Source organism: Arachis stenosperma, chromosome 6 (genome assembly GCF_014773155.1).
Source record: "Arachis stenosperma cultivar V10309 chromosome 6, arast.V10309.gnm1.PFL2, whole genome shotgun sequence".
In the NCBI taxonomy this organism is placed as follows: domain Eukaryota; kingdom Viridiplantae; phylum Streptophyta; class Magnoliopsida; order Fabales; family Fabaceae; genus Arachis; species Arachis stenosperma.
In genome coordinates, this window is record NC_080382.1 from 137,464,791 (window position 1) to 137,482,299 (window position 17,509).

A 17,509-nucleotide genomic window follows, 5' to 3' on the forward strand; every position below is an offset into this window, starting at 1 on the left:
AAAGTTCGCATTCTTTTTTTTTCTTTATTCTTTCGCAATTTTATGAAAAGAGAATAATGAAATGAAGGTGACAAATAGCACATGAGCCTAGACCTAAAATTGAAATAAATTATAATAAAAAGAGAACAATTTCTCAAGTGATCATTTTTACTCTAAAGGGTGAATTTTTTTAAATAAATAAAATAAATATTTTATTTATTAAAATAGATTATTTATATATTTTTTACCGATTTTTATCTTTTTACTTATTGTATTTATTATGTAAACGATTTGGGTTTGAGTATATCTCGTGTATAAAAGGTATGCCACGTTACGCATTACACGTATTACGTTTGCGCACGTGATACGTGGGATAGAGTGAGATTCATGTATCTCATTTACAGTATAAATGATATATACTCAAACTCAAATCATTTATACTGTAAACGAGTTATATGCTCACTTAAAATGTTTTCAACATAGACGAGATATAGTACGACAAAAATCAATTAGCTACATATAAAAAGATCTACAAACCATTGGTATTCTCCACAAATATCTCAATCACTCTTCTCATCTGTTTCTTCGATAAGTTTAATACAAAAAATCTAGTGTTAGTGGTTATTGTGTTGTGACGGTGTATCCCAATTGTCACATGAGAAACAGTGACAATGGGGTTGTATTTGAGTGTGAAAATTCTATTCTGTTGCGTACTTGTAGAGCAAAATCTTTTTTCTGAGTTAAAAAGTCTAATATCAACGCACATCGGTGGTAAGTTGTCTAAGGCTCCTAGTTGTGATTGGTACAATATGAACTTCATTAAGAAGTGTTGGGGAGATATTGGGTCAGAATTTGCTATAACTGTCATAGATTTCTTTCAGTCTGCTGAACTACCAAGGAATTCTAATGTTGTTACATAGGTGGTTTTGACTCCAAAGTTTGTTGGAGCTAAGGAGATTAAGGATCTTCGGCCAATTAGCTTGGTAGAATGTGTGTATAAGGTCATATCGAAGGTGTTTGTTCGGAGAATGAAGAGGGTAATGACATGATTGGTTGGGGAGACTCAGAGTGCTTTTGTGAAGAGAAAGAAGATCCATGACAGGGCTCTGATTGCGTGTAAAATTGTGTAGTGGCTGAAGACAAAAAAGAAGATCTCGGCGATAACTAAGTTGGACTTCCAAAAAGGCTATGATAGAATAAAATGGAGGTTTGTGGATATTGTACTTCAAAAGATGGGATTTAGACAAAAAAAGGAGAAAGTGGATCAAAGAATGTGTGTGCATGGCATCTATGGTTCACCGTCTATATCTTTTAAGATGGAACAAGGTTGCTTACGACAGGGCAATCCTAGTTCGCCATTCTTATTTGTTCTTGTTGTTGATGTCCTCCATAGGATGGTAGGAGAGGTTGTTAAATATGGCAGGATTGCTCTTCTAATGATTGGGTGGGACAATGTTAAGTTGTCTTACTTGCAATTCGCAGACGATACCATACTCTTCTATGGTCACGAAGGATGTGTAGATTGTTGGGGTGTAAAGAAGTTTTGTTGCTAGTTAAATATCTTGGTATTTCTTTGGAAGCAAACCCGAGGTTAGTCAAAATATAAAAATCAATAATAGACAAAGTGAAAGAGAAGCTCAACTTGTGAAAAACAAAAACGCTTAGTAAAGCTGGTAAACTGGTCCTCATCAAATCTGTGCTTAATAGTCTGCTAGTTTATTACCTCAGCATATATAAGATGCCTAAAGCAATGACAGAAAAGTTAATTTTTTTTGCAGAGGAGGTTCCTATAGAATAAGGAGGATGACAAGCATGGGATACCATCGGTGAGGTGAAAAATTGTGCAAGCTCCAAAAAATTTAGGAGGTCTGAAAATTGGTGATGCAGTTATTCGGAATACAGCTCTCTTGTTCAAGTGGTGGTGATGATTTTTGAAGGAAGATTGTCCATTATAGAAGAAAATTATGTGTTCCTGTAATGATTTGGATTCAAATATAGTACTCTCTTGTTAGCCACCTAAGAGATGAGGTCCATAGAAGGATATATGGCAGTTACAGATAAAGAAGCAACAAGTGAGAGACAATATGATCAGAGGTCTATCTTTGGAGGTAGAGAATGGTAGAAGAATTCGATTCTAGGAGGATAATTGGCTACCAAGTAGTATGTTGAAGATCGTCTTTCGAAGATTTTTCTCGGTCTCAAACCAACATGGATCAGTGATAGAAAATTGTGGGTTATGGGATGAGTTAGAGTGGATATGGAATTTTCAATGGAAAAGACAATTATTCCAATGGGAGTTGGATTTAGTTAACCAACTCCATGGGGTCTTTCAGTCAGTCAAATTAACACATGAGAAAGAGGACCAACTAGTGTGAAAATTTGATAAATTCGGCATTTATTCTACTAACTCTTTTGTGCAGATTTTACAGGCTGAACTAATATCGAAGGATATTACAAGTTACTATTTTACTAGTTCTATTTATAGGGGCTTGGTACCACCACAAATTGAATTATTCACCTGATTTGTGTTAGTGGGCATGGTTAATAATAAGGAGAAATTAAGTAGATTTAGCGTTATTGATCAAAATGATAGTATTTGTGCTCTATGTAAACAAGATACTGAGAATGATTACCACTTGTTTATTGGTTATGAGTTTACTTGGCAGGTGTAGTATACTTGGTTGTCTGCCTATGATAAGTCATATTCTATTCCAAGAATAATTAAGCAACTTTTTGAGAATTGGACAGGTGCACTTGTAAGAAAAGAAGAATGTAACAGGCGGTTGATTGATTTTTTTGCTATTATTTGGAGTACTTGGTTGGAAAGAAATGACATAATCTTCAGGAATCAAACAACAGGTATTGCGGAAGTAATCAACTGGTCAATTAGGAGTTACAAAGAGTGGAGTGATATTTGATCCTTCTGGTTGTTGATGGCATTGATGGAGATGACTAGGGATTAGTTTTATTTTACCTGTCTAGTATTCTTTGTATTATTGCTCCATCTTATTGTGTTGAACTTTTTGTTTCAGAAAAAAAAGAGAAAATAGGTTTGAAGAGTTGGTTATCGGATGCTAACACCAATGGAAAATGAAGTATTTCAGTTTCGTTTGTTTTGACTCGATGGCAATGAGCATGTGCGCCTCATGTTTGATGTCCATGTGAAAATCATGGCAGAATAAGTGATGGAACTTTTTGCGGAGGTCAGTGATGTTGGCGGTGGTAGTTCTAGCAGCTTGAATTTTGTCCAGGATGACCCACTTTTTGCACCACTCCTTACACTGTGCTAATGTGGAGGTTCCCACGAACGTGGACGGTGAGGAGTCCGACAAAGAGTATGTTGCCGATAGCAACGAGGGTGATTCCTCTGATGATGATGAGGATGAGGACTTCGTACCAGAGACTCCGGTATGTAAATCAGTTTGGTGTCTTCTGCCTGTCCTGTAACAGATTCCAGAGTTATCAGTTATACCCAACCACTATCACACATTGGATCTGGATGCGATGAACAAGGTAACTCCAGTTTCCAATATGAGTGGGACGATTATAACACAGACGGTAAAGTAGAGTTTCGGGTTAGTCACAGATTCAGAAGCAGAGAGACAATCATGCAAGGTGTGAAAAATTACAACATTTAAAGAAGTGTTGAGTACCGAGTTGTGGAGTCAGATCAGTTAAAGTACAATGTGCATGGTAGGCAATTTACTGATGGATGTCCTTAGAGTCTCTGTGTCACCCTCTGACAGAATCTCAGATATTGATAAGCCTTGCTTTATATTGTAACTCATTATCTTATTTATCGTGTTTATTTTGGTTAGAATGTCAATCGATTATATTTTAATTCGTTAGGTAGGTGCGTAAATTCGGCAGATCGCACACCTATTTAGCTCTACCATGTTTCCGGATTATCTCCAACCTTTATTCTACGCATGCATAATAACACGAAATCTATAAAAGTAGCATAACTATAACATTATATGATTGTTTTTTTAAAACAGAAAAATGACAACACTAACTTCGAAGTCGATCGCTCTCGCGATGTCCCAGGTCGCATTCAGGCGATTGATGTCATCGTCTCGTGCATCTGCGTGTGCCATAATGTCCGAGTATCTCAAGAATATCATGAAAAACTGTCAAGAGAAGGAGAAATGAAGCGACACTTGAGGTACTATAAACAACATCCTTATATAGACGTCAGTCATACTTATCTCATTTAGAGTGTAAACGATTTGAGTTTGAGAACAAAATCAGCCAGGTACTACTTGATTATTGATTGGTACACTTTATATAAAATAAAATGATAAAATTTGTTTTTTCATAATATTTATAATAAGTTTAGATTTTATTTGTTTTTAAAACTACCATCAGCATAATACAATTAATTTTACCCCTTTCATCTTTTTTCTTTCCCTCTCACCATTACTATTATTATTACTGCTTTTACCACCACTATTACTATTACCACTACCAAACACCATCATTGTAAGAATGGAAAAGTTTATTAGTTAATTCTTTCAAATTAATTTGAATTTAAGAATTAAACCGCCCAATAAACAACTTTTTTTCTTTTTTATAATAGAGGGTAACAATAAAGTTAGATATGAAGGGTCCATAGAGTGAAATAGTGAATCTTTTATGTATTCCATGGAACTTCCCACGACAGCTCCAATGATAAAGCTGCCACAAATAATTAAGAATTTGCCCCAATCACAAGTTTTATTATTTCTATTTTTGCCACCATTTCAACTTAGATTTACAAATTTCCCACAAATTGATCTCCAAATTAATCATTAGATCCAGTTTAATTTTCCCCGTAATAATTTTTTTTGGTGCTATTCTTTGACAGTGATTATTCCAGGGGAGTAAAAGCTTATCAGCATTTTCAAATGTTTAGAGCAATATAAGTGAATGAAACAGATCAGAAACACCTGTATTGTTCCAAGTAGAGGAATTCATAGCTTTTGTAATTGAGTGTGCTTCCTCCAACACCCTTGCAGGATCTATTGAAACTTATATTGCATTTCTTCAGGTATTCAATCGAAAACAATAGAGCAGGTGGGTTTTTTCAGGAGATCTTGAACCATTTCGGTATACTCCACCTTCATGTAAAGAGGTACATTTGCTTAACCATTAAAAGGCGGCAGATCAACTTGGTCTGGTTGAGTAGTCAACTCATTCGTCCGCTTAACTAAGTATCGGAAGTTTGGATTTCGCGTTGTGCATATAGCAATCTATTGGTCAATAACAAACCCTTATATAGAGTTCAGATCTCTAACGGAACAATTCTTGGCATGTCCAGGTGGGGAATACCATGGAGAAAAAAAAGAAAAAACGAAAAGCTGTTAAAGGCTTTCAGATTAAACTATGCAACTTGCTGCTTCTTTTTGAAGTTCCTTGCCGATAACACCAGCTAGAAATTCGAAATACTTGGTTAATAATTAATAATTAAGATTATTGATTGCGATGAAATCCATACTTACTGACGTGCCAGACAAGCGATTTGTTTCATTGAACAGCCATTTAAAATTGAAATATCTTCATCCAGAATAATCATTTTCTAACAGTTTGGAATTATTATTTTGGGGGAAATTAAACTGGATCTTATGATTAATGTGTAAAAAAATTGTAAATCTTAGTAGTTAAAATGGTGGCAAAATCAGAAATAACAAAACTTGTGCTGTGCAGTTTTTTAATTATTTGTGACAGCTCCAACACTCCTTGGAATAGTTTGCCAACTCACAAACTCCACAAGAATTATAAATCCATGGGAGTAGAGAGGAGTGGGCAAAGACTATAAAGTATAAACACAACAATGAAATTTCTTTTACATTGTAATTTATATTAAATATTAATATAGTATGATTAGTATCCAATGAAGTGACATTGTACGTGTACCACAGAGTAACTATTCCCTGGTTATGCTACCTGCAACTTTCACGGCATTGTTCCGGACTCCATCTGGCGATCGTACGCTCTTCGACGGTGTAGTTAGCCAAGCATGATGGTGAGTCATCCCTGCTACCATTTTTACTGATGTATAGGACTAACAAGGTCTTTGCAACACTTCCAACTAATCGCGTTGCGCAATGAACATCAGACCATACTCTCAATCTTCCATTTACATCTTTCACGGTCTCCCCATCTGATAAAACAAGTACACCGTACTCTGAATGAACACGAGATGGATGATGACGATACACGACGAAGTCAACACCATACTGAAAGCCCGACCTCACAACCCAATTTTTCATTCTAAGATGAGAATAAGCCTTGAAGAAATTTGGGAATGTTTCTTTCTTGGACTTCATGTAATGCCATAGTTCATTGGTTCGGGGAATCGGATTGCCACCATTAATCTTCAAGCAATTCATAGAGTAACATAGGAAAAATGCTTCTTCCAAGCTTAATTGAAACCACACTTTGTCCTTTTCAACCGTTCCCACTGGTCTACCAAAGCATGCTTTATCAAGCAACACAATTTGTTCTGCTCCCGCTGCATAGTGAACACTTTTGTTGGACAATATTCCATATGCATCTGATTGAACTAGAGAGGACTGAAGTTCAGATATTATATTTGACATTGGTTCTTTAAGTGCTTCAGCTTCTGCATCCTTTTTAGCTTTTGCATCTTTTCCTTTCCATCTTGGCACCATTTGACCTTAAAAAACATTAAACACATTTTTCAATTGCCAATCCATGATCATTTAGCAATTAGCACAAGCTCAATTAAACAGTCGAACAGAACAAATATAAGTTTTTTGGAATAAAAGGCAATTTTCAACTTCCCACCAAAAGTAAAAAGGGAGATCACTATTCAATTATTCAACAATCATCATATGTTTACAACAGCTAAGGCAGTTATTTACAGACTAATCAAGTAACTAATGCCTAATTATTCAGTAATCATGTTAACGATTACTATAGTTAAGGCCCTTATTTATGGACTAATCAGGTAACAAACTTCTAATAATGCCTAAGAGTGTATCAAATATGAATGTTCTTCTGCATTCTTCTAATATCTTTTTTTTTTTTGTAAAATAAGTTCCTTCACAATTCAACTCTGAATTTTTAACGCAGAGAAGAAAAAAGAGGGAATGACGAAATGTTGGTGTTCAAAGCACACCTCAATATCTTAAGTTCAAGCAATCCTAGCCCTCCTCCAACACCTTCAATAATAAAAAGGTCCAATTATAGAGCTGCAGATTCACCTAATTCAAATCCCGAAGGAAACAAATACATGAGTCAGGATCATTATCAATCATTCAAAATTATTCAAAAAACACAAACAATAATTCAAGATTAAATACTGTATTTCATATTTGCTCTGCGTTTAGCTACACTGTTTTGTTAGTTAACCAGAACAACGATACCAAATTTAAATGAAAAAAAATCAGTTCACATTCAGATTCAAGTGACTCCAAAGGGTAAAAAGAATTAAAGAGGGAGAAGCAGACCCGAAGAGACGGAGAGGGCGACAAGAAGATGGCGAGGCTTATACGAATGGCGGAGTGGAGGCTGAGGGAGTCACCAGAGAGGAAGCAGGGAGTAACCACTAACCAGCGAGGAGTCAAGGGTTTAGGGGTTTTTTTTGTCATGGGCTTCCAGGCGCAAACGGATACCCGGACACACCCACCATACCCGAACCCGAAGCAAACAGAATTGTTCCCGTATCCAGTGAACCTTAAGCCCAGGTCGAGCCCACAGCCTTTTTTAAGCTTTGCTTTGCTTTTCTGACCAAAAAAAACACTTAGCTTTCCTTCCTATTTTAATCCGGTTTATTTTTTTTTTTTAAATGAACCCTACGTGTGATCATATATAAGCTAAGGTAACAATAAAATATATTTTTATAAATTTTTTAATAATGGCTAATTAGCCCTTATTTAATCTTAATTACAACTTAATCTTTTATATATTATTTAATTATTATATTTACTATCTATCTTATAAATTATTATTTTTTATTCATCTATTATATTTATTAACTATTAGAAATAAAAATAACAACGAAATAGATCTTTCATTAATTGTGAACTTTCATAAATATTTTGTTAATGGGAATCAACTATTTTTTTATCCTTGATTCCTTAATCGTTATATCTCGTGTTTCTTGGTAAAATACAATCGATTAAATATCGCACGACAATATGAGTTTTCTCAAAATTCAATCAATTGGAATTATTACACAATCGATTGAATTTCGCAAAGTAATAAGAGTATTTTCTTATTCAATTGATTGGTTGCATAATAAAATTAATTGAGTTTTGTACGTGATTATGAGTATTTTCGTATTCAATCGATTGGTATGATTAACGGTTTAACGGTTTAAAAAAATTCACATTTTTACAAATATTGTCTTGTAAATTATATTTTATTTTATATAATTAATTTGTTTATAAAAAAATAATTTTTTTATTTTTTTATTTGTTTGCATTCTATTTATATGTTTGCATATATTAAAGTTATTTCCATTCCTTAGATGTTTGTGACATAAATTAATATTTTTTAATCCTTATTATTAAACCACTCTTCCATCTTAACCCATGACATAGGAGATGGAGAGGTGATGGTAGAATACTGTCTAGTGCGGAAGGAGAGATGGGTGTGTGTTGAAAGTGATCCGGGTCATGGGTTCAACTTGATTAGAAAATAACAGTGAAAAAAAAAAAGGTTTTAGAGAAAATAAAAAACTAGATAGAATTTGGTCAATAGATATAGATGAGAGTTCAACTGAAAAATTAAACATATTATGTGATGGAAATTCATATATAAGAGTTCATATGTTTTTTTCTAATATGTTATCAGTTATGTTTTTAAGAGAGACATAATTTTTACACGTAGTTTAATCCAAACTGCACTTGAAATTGATGCATATAGTGAAGCCAGAGTTGGAAAAAAAATTTTCTCTCTCCCACTCTGCAAAATTTTCTCTTCCTCTCTCATTTTCTTCTCAAGAAAAGGAAATTCAACGCCATGGACTATAACGTCTTTAGCCTCGAGCTCCATAACCATTCCGCTGGAAAGTTCTCCTATACTGCAACGAAGATGTCCAACAACTAAGTCAGGTTAAAATTGGAAGTATATCAATCTTTGTAAAAAAGGACGAAAAAAAGTTACAACGGCTTAATATATATTGCAGTTCTCAATTCAATACAAAAATATCTTTAATCACGTACAAAATTCAATCGATTGTGTTTAAAATTCTGATAAGAAGTTAAAAACTCAATCGATTGTTTTCTTGGGTTTACAGATGTAACAAACCAAGGACAAAAAAAACTCGTCGCATTGCCAAAATATATACGAAGGTCACGATTAATGATAGATTTATTTCATTGTTATTTTTGTTTCTATTTATTAATAAACATAATAAATAAATAATAAAATAATAATTTATAAAATAAATTGTAAATTTAATAATTAAATAATATATAAAAGATTAAGTTTAATTAAAATTAAATAAAGACTATTTATTAATTATTAAAAAATTTAAAAAACATGTTTTGTTATTAAACCATTTAATGGTCCAAACGTGAGACCATCGAATTTTATGTCTGGTTAGTAAGTAATTATCGAGAATTTGAATCTTACATTGTGTAGGTAACAATCCATTAGCCCACAACAAATCCTTAATGGAGCTCAGATCCATAGTTCTTGGCCTATTGAATTAGAAGATACCAGAAAAAGAAAAAATTATAAGCTAAGGTGACCACATCCTTCTTGATTAGAATGGAAAAACAATCTCATTAATATAATAAGCAATATCGGATATCATATTCTGGTGCTCAAATTGATTTAATTAGTTAGTCATTACCTATGTATGTTAATCACAGGCAACATTTGCAATATTAGATCTATAATATACATGTGACTGAATACTAAAAAAGCTTTAGGACCAAAGGCCAATTAACACAACACATCTAAATGAACAGGCTCATCATATCTAAAGGATAGTAATAATAACACATTCATGTTTCAAATAGGCTACAACTCTACAAGTTGGCTAAAACTGGCCAGAAATGTAGCATTACCGGAGTCCATCCACATACTACGGAAATGGCACTTGTGCATTACAATTAAAACCAATAAACCCAACAAGTTCTGAAACTAACTAAATTAGTTCAACTAAACTAAGCTTTTACCAATTCAACTATACAAAAACGTTTAGTTCCATGATCAATTCAATAAAACATTCACGTGACCAATCCATACTATGTGATTTCTAACCATTAACTTTCTCTTGTCAGGATCCTAGATATGAAAAGAAAGTAAATTATAGTACAATGTCTCTTTTTCCAACACAGAAGAAATTGCAATCTGCTATTATTCATCTGTAAGTTCAACACCGTCAAAACCATTACTATTATCCTGATCAACCAAAGATTTGCCTCTAGGTTTAGAGGATTTGCTAGGTTTTGATGGTTTCTTTATTTTTTCTGCCTGTAACTCTAACACCTTCTCAGAAGGTTTCCGTTTTCTTTTAACACGTGCACCACCAGCATCATCTGCAAAAGAAAATTTAAGTGTCAAATTCCTAAAATGCAGAAGTCTATGTAGTTTACACGAGTGGGGTTCAAAATTTCAAAAGTTCAAGACGTATAGCTAAATGAAACGAGACGAAATAAATTTAACTGCAGGTGTCAAAATTTTTCTTGTCGAAATAGCAATTTTAAGCAATCTAAAATACACATCTACAAGCATAAGGGACGATTTTACCTTCAACTGGACTTGAGGCTTGATTCGGCATATGTCCATTTGGCCCAGCTTCTTCTGAAAGTGGGGATCCAGTGTTGGTACTGTCCACTAGCTTTGAAGAACTTTCTAGACACTTATCTTGTTCAGGAACATCACGACTGGGAGTTGCAGGCAAGAAACATAACTCTTCTTGAGACATATCAGAGTCGCTGAAAGCAGCATCTTCCTCCACAGTTACAATGTCAACTTCTTCATCTTCATTAACATCAGAACCTTTTACCTACGTGCATATGAACTAAGGACTAAACAAAAGGAGAAGAAAAACGAAAGAGAAGGACAGCATGACCAATAATCTAGCAACCTCTTACCTTCTCGGTTTCAGGAATCAAATCAAATTCATCTTCTCGCTCTACATACTCCTCATTTTCCTCAAGCTCTTTGAAATCGGGAGCAAATGCACTCCAATTCTCAGTGTAATCTTTAGCCCAAATGTAAACTATTCCATTCAAAGAAACAGATACAACAATAGGACGTACAGGATGCCATGCTAAATCAATAAGAGCTTCCTTAGGCCCTTCAAGGATTTTCACAAGATGCCCAGCCCTATCCCAAATGTAAATCTTGTGTTCTCCTTTGCTAGCAGAACCCCCGACAACCCACTCACCATCACCACTGAAACAGGGCGCTTTCCAGTGCACCTTTGTAATTGAATCTTGAAATTCCCGAAATAAAGTTAAGCATTTTGTTCCTACAGCCTTCAACTTCTCAACTCCATCAAGATCGTTGAAATTCTTATTAAGGTCATCAAGTGCCCTTACTTCCTCTTTCAAGGGAAGAAGATTTTCATAGATCCTGATTACTCGATCATTTGAGTTTGTAAGTAGATACTGTCCATTCCTGCTGAACACAATGTTCTTTACTACAGAACCACCAGAGATAGGAACCATGGCACGCACTTCACCATCTTGATGATCAATTACAAGAATTTCCCCTTTTGAGTTCCCCACATAAACCAGACTGCCATACTTACTAAAGCAAGCAGCAGTTGGTGTGAAGGAGGTAATTCCATCAGAACACTTGTTACGCGATGGAAGGTTTGGTCCATTGGATATCTCTGAGACAGAAACTTTAAGTGAAGTTGTGTTGCCTGTATTCAAATCAACAATCATTGGAGCACACGAGAGAGGGCATGCTAAGCATAGAGACGGCATAGAGGAACCTGGATGAAGACGGGCTTGTAGAGAGGTTTGTTGCAAGACTATTCTTGTCATTCTTTTACCGCTCAAAACATCCCATAATGATAACGACTTGTCGGCAGCAGATACAAGAATTCGATTACCACACTTTGACCAACAGACACTGGTTATGGGAGAGGAACATTCATTATCCCGAAGCTCTTTAGCAACTCCCCGGGTTTCAAAATCCCAGACAACACAACTTCCATCATTGCACCCAGCTGATTCAATTAAAAAAATAAATAATAAAGAGCACGTAAGTTGACTGCACATAGTATCTCCAACTAGTAATAATTGTGCCCCCACTTTCATGTATAAATTTGCACGTGAAACTCATTTTGGTAAAGTTTAACCCCAACCAAACATGCCATAAAAGTTCAGCAGTAGCGGTAATATTTACCAAAACCAAAATCACTAAATAGACACGCCATCAGTACACAATAATAGATTAAACCAGAACAAACATTACAGCCTGCAAATAATTATAGCCGATGCACCTCTGCCCTTACTGAATGGTATGAAAAATTAGGAACTGTAGAGTGTAAAATACAAAATCTAATCGTTATACAGCTTGCTTTTTATTTTAATAGTGGAGGTAGATCAAATAAATTTGATATTTTAATCACACTATTAATGGTATCCCAACAAGCAGTTAATATAACAAAATCCAATCATCAATAGTAGAAGTTTAAACTTTAAACAAGACATTACCATCAGAAAATCCTGAAGTCATGATAGTCTACAAGTGTTCAACACACCATAAGTTTACAGAAACTAACATTCTAAAAATTATATCAGGAAGGCTCTTAAGAAAAACACACTAATTGTGTTTGCATTTAGAATGGAGTAAAAAAAAGGGTTTCAATTTTATTAATACATTATGTTTGGTTAACCAGTGACAAGAAAGGTAACTTTGGTCAGGGAAAATTTTTCCTAATCTTGAGGGTATATCTAATACCATTGAAGAACCACACCCCCAAAAATTAGCTATCACAAATTCACAATTAGAGAACCCAATGCCTTATAAACCCTCCTGTAGAATCCCATACATGCATTTTTATACTAAAGTTCCATATATTTCAATTGGATCCTAATTCCTAACAACCCACCAGGATCCCTAGACATAGCACCCACGCTAATGGTACTGAACTACCTCCTTCAACTCCTGGATCCTAGCATCTCATCATGAGTTCTAGAGAGCAAAGAAACTGCTGAAATTGTAGCATATCAGGAAAAGTTGCTGCTTAGCAGTGGGCAAAGCACTTGAGCATATTAGGATTATCAGGTAGAAACCTAATCTATTTTTCTTTCTTTCTTTACTTTCTATGTGTAAATTAGACCACACAGGCATATCAAAGTTACCAGTTGCAAAGCAAAATGCACTCCTAAAGTCCTGCCAATTATTTCAAGCCAATAACTTGAATTACAAACAAGCCAAACTACTAAAATTAAGCATAGACTCTCCATCCTTAAATCCAATGACTACTATATCTCACCCCAACAAAAGTTGAAATACGTTATTCTATTCTTCTGAACAACTAGAGGAAAGTTACTTGATCACAAAAGTTCCATTCAAAAGTGACAAACAGTTCATTTGTGAAGGCAATTCAAGTATAAAATAAGAGTATTAGGCTTTTTTAAACAGTTCCTTAGTGTGTTTACCAGCAAGAAGGGTACCGCGGCGATTGAAGGCAATACATTTCATACAGCCATGCTCCAAATACTCCTCAATCACTTCGGGGAAGTCTCCCTGCAACGGATCTTCAATACATTCACACAATAATGGTTTCAGACAACTAAGAAAACAAAAACAAAAATTAAAATATAAAAAAAAAGCATAGACACAACAGAATCACCAATGTCTTTTTTAGCCGTACCAACACTTAATTTGTTAATTTCTAGTCATAGTTTACAAAGTTCAAACATCAACTTCGAAAATAGAAGAAAAATATGTTTATGACAAATCATCAAAGTAAGGTAGCCAGGGAAAAAAAGGGAAAATATAGCTGAAACAAATGAAAAAGTCCTCAGAACTCAATGAAGTGAAGGACGAGAGGAATAAAAGGAAGAAAGCTAACCAATAATGGGCGTGTTCATCGTTCCACAAAATTCAAAGGTACATTGAGGAGGCCGAGGAGCCAACAGCAACTTTGAGGAGTCTTGCTCCAACAACGGCACAAGCTCTTGTGCCGGCAACAACAAACAAAGGCAAAATGGGTTAAGGCTGCAACGATTCTCACGATGATCAGAAGGTGCTGCCTTATTATACTGACAAAGGAAGTGAAATAACATGAGAAATCAATCTTCCTAAAACAGTGGAATTGAAATCAGACCCAAATAGGTGTGTTTTAGGCTTTTGGCATTCGATAGTGTCCTCACCTAAAGTTGTAATACCCGTTGGATTAAAAGTAAAACACCTTGCGCATGCTATTTCAACAAACAACCAGTAATTAGAATAATCTACCATTTTTCAACCATGAACTATTTAAGTGCGGGTAAAGTGTGTATTTTCTCGTGACAAGTACCCTAATGCCATGGAATACTTTGCCCAACATCAAAGTTTATCATCAATAACAACACAGCAACAGTAACATCTAAACAGAAGCAACAGCAACAAAAACTCAACATCACAGCAACAACAGCAAAAAGAACACAGCAAATTACAAAAACAGATGAGGCAATAACAACTGAACAACACAGCAAGAAGACCAGAGCATGTGATCAAAGGACAGAGAACCTACCAGAACTGAGGCAGCGGTGGAAGAACAACACAGCCGAAGCAATGGACAACACGGCGCAACGCGAGGCCGCAACGGGAGGCGCCGGCTCAAAGAGAGAGAGGAGAAAGACGCTGATGCGAGAGAGGAGGGAGGAGAGGAGTGTGGAGAATGGGTTGGGTGGGGTTAGGGTTCGAGATCGGCTTTTTTTCGGGACTCGTTTTGGTCCGAGCCAATTTTTTTGAACCAGAACAACGGTTTTAGGACGGTTTTCCAATTCGAAACCGTTCTTGAAAGGAACCATTATATTCTAAGGACCGAATTATGAGAGCAGTAGAACATGAAAATAGATTCTCTCCATTTTTTTATTTGAGAGAATAAAAAATAATTTTTTATAATTAATTTTATAAATAAAATAAAAAATATAAAAAAAATTAAAAATTACATTAAAAAAATGTAAAAGGATTTATTTCCATAACACACTCCTTCCTAATTTCATTTGGCTTTTAGAACAATGATTTTGAACAAGATTCTAAAAACCGGACTGGTCATCAAACTGTTTTAGTTACTGGTTCATTGGTTTACTAATTCAATCGGTCTAACCGTAATTCAACCGGAAAAACCGCTCCATAATAAAACAATAAATAAATTATAAAAAAAAATCCAAAATACCTTTCAAATTTAAAACCCTACTTAAAATATCACCAACTAAATGTAATTAATCATCAAAATAAGCAATAACTTGCTACAAATTTGTTGACAATTAACATAATTATATTTCCATTAAAAATAGCTGGATTGAATTACAATGCACAAGTTAAAGATAGAAAATATTGTCTTAGTGTAGCTAAGTCAAAAAGTAAAACAAAAAATGATAGTGTTGCACAATAAACACACAACAGAGCCCGAAACAAACACACAACACAACAGAGGCTGAAACAAAAACACAAGAAAGCCTGAAACAAAAAGAATCCAACACAGAGGAGGGGTAGCAAGTCGGCAGAGATCAAGAACAGGGACAGTGCAACCAAACAATGAAAACAGAATTTTGTTTATATAACAAAACAATCAAAACATGAATCATACAATCACTAATTGCAAATTTTTTCTTCATAAGAACAGAACAATGAAAACATGAAGCATATAATAAATCAAAAGATCACCAATTGCAAATCTTTTAATAAGAACAGAAGTTAGAACAGTGAAAAATGAAGAAAGATTAGTAGTTTTCAACCCAATTTTAACAAAGCTCATCACAATGATTAACAACATAAAAAAGCAATGAAGGAACAGTGAATAAATAACATAGGCAGTGCAAATTCAAGAAACTTTAATAAAATTTAACTACAAAAACAGACAGTAAAGCAGTAATAGAGTTATCAATTTAAAATTTATCATCAAATACATTCAGTGAGCAAAACCAATCAACCAAGTACTAACTGGGCATTCGGAAAAAAAAAATCAAAAGAACATTTAAATCACAGCAAAAACACAACAACAATAGGAACATTTAAAACAAAGCAACCCAAAAAAAATATAAAAATTACCATTGCTGAAAACAATGATTTGATCCGTGTATGCTCAAAGAATTAAAAGCTAAGCTTACAGGAAAGTGAAGAATACCAAAACCAAAGAACCTTCTATCACAGCTTAAATCAAGAACAGAAAATCACAACAAAAACAAAAAAAATTAAAAGTAACAGAAGAACAACAGAACAACAACACAAGAAGAACACTAATGTAAGTGGAATCATCATGCTAATATGTTTTCTGCAAAGATGCTATTTGTGCAGCTAAAATTTCCTAATTACTAAGATCCAATTATTCTAATTTCACATGCAATCAACTTACTAAGTTTCTAAAAGCTAGAAATTATAAAACCAACCAGAAATATGGTTAAAGCATTTGATCAAACATGTTGAGTGCGGTAAAATTAAAACAAAATAAGAGAATTCAAAGCTTAATATCAATGTGATAGAGAAGAGAACATAATTATTGTAACTTCAATTCAGTCTATGAAATAATCCAAACCACTACCAAATCAAATAGTTACTTATTGTAATAGAAATCAGAAGCTGCAGAGTTTGAAGCAGAGTATGGTGTTGTGTGAGTGTATTGTCTGGTGGCGGGTTTAGGGAACTCACGGCGAAAGAGACCAGTTCGACGGCTAGGTGGAGCGCGCGGGTTGGTCGCAGTGTTTGAAGCAGAGCAACGTGGCTTCCAGACGAACACAAATGCGAACTCGAACGGTGAACGGCGAGTGAACGCGAACAGTGAACGCCGAGCGAACGTGAACGGCAAGCAAACGGCGACGGAAGCGCGGCTGAGCAGACAAAGACGACGGACGCCGAGCTCGAGGAAGCAGCCGCGATCGGTGACAGCGAACAGGGGTTGAAGACTTGGATCACGAGGGAAGCTAGATAGACGGACGGATGGCGAATTTTGAGTGCGACGGACGCGGCAGTATGCCACTCCTTGCGGCGGTGGTGTAGGCTTACAGTGCTAGGGTATTTTGGCTGGGGTTGTGGGATTTGATTTATTTCTGAATGAAAGAAAGAAAGAAAGGGGGAAAGGGAGAAAGAAACGAAGGAGCTTCCGTTTTAGTGTAAACCGGGCGGGTTCCGATTCGGTCCAATCGTCCGATTCTTGTCTGATTCACCGGTTTTTTAAACCACGGTTTTACATGTCCGATTGGACTGCTAATGTTGCCGATTTGCGGTTGAATCGGTCCGATCGACCGGTTCGGTTCGATTTTTAGAACATTGATTTTGACACGATCCCATCACCAACACCACCATTGGAAGGACAACCGTAAAAATCAATCAATGTGCATTATCTGTCTTATTGCTTACAATTACAAGTTACATCACAAAGATCAATTAATTTTGT

The 17,509-nt window shown here is 35.1% G+C and overlaps 2 protein-coding genes across 6 annotated transcripts; both read right to left on the minus strand.

Moving 5' to 3' along the window:
* Nucleotides 1–5,567: 5,567 nt before the first annotated feature.
* LOC130935954 (tRNA-splicing endonuclease subunit Sen2-1-like) lies at nucleotides 5,568–7,536 on the minus strand. Of its 2 annotated transcripts, XM_057865897.1 has the most exons (3): nucleotides 7,434–7,536; nucleotides 7,103–7,187; nucleotides 5,568–6,637 (listed from the first exon to the last, which is right to left on the minus strand). In XM_057865897.1, exon 3 carries the CDS (start codon nucleotides 6,630–6,632, stop codon nucleotides 5,901–5,903), a length of 732 nt encoding a protein of 243 aa, XP_057721880.1. In that variant the 5' UTR covers nucleotides 6,633–6,637; nucleotides 7,103–7,187; nucleotides 7,434–7,536; the 3' UTR covers nucleotides 5,568–5,900. The 2 variants fall into 2 exon arrangements, with proteins under 2 accessions (XP_057721880.1, XP_057721881.1); XM_057865898.1 differs by lacking the exon at nucleotides 7,103–7,187 and having other exon boundaries at nucleotides 7,434–7,532.
* Nucleotides 7,537–9,894: 2,358 nt separating this feature from the next.
* On the minus strand, nucleotides 9,895–17,171 carry LOC130935308 (protein RBL). 4 transcript variants are annotated; one of them, XM_057865002.1, is made up of 7 exons: nucleotides 16,765–17,171; nucleotides 13,982–14,171; nucleotides 13,566–13,664; nucleotides 11,888–12,124; nucleotides 11,037–11,815; nucleotides 10,690–10,948; nucleotides 9,895–10,478 (listed from the first exon to the last, which is right to left on the minus strand). In XM_057865002.1, the coding sequence occupies exons 2-7, from the start codon at nucleotides 13,998–14,000 to the stop codon at nucleotides 10,297–10,299; spliced, it is 1,575 nt and encodes a 524-aa protein (XP_057720985.1). In that variant the 5' UTR covers nucleotides 14,001–14,171; nucleotides 16,765–17,171; the 3' UTR covers nucleotides 9,895–10,296. The 4 variants fall into 4 exon arrangements, with proteins under 4 accessions (XP_057720985.1, XP_057720984.1, XP_057720982.1 ...); XM_057865001.1 differs by adding an exon at nucleotides 14,283–14,330 and having other exon boundaries at nucleotides 11,037–12,124; XM_057864999.1 differs by having other exon boundaries at nucleotides 11,037–12,124.
* Nucleotides 17,172–17,509: the final 338 nt, after the last annotated feature.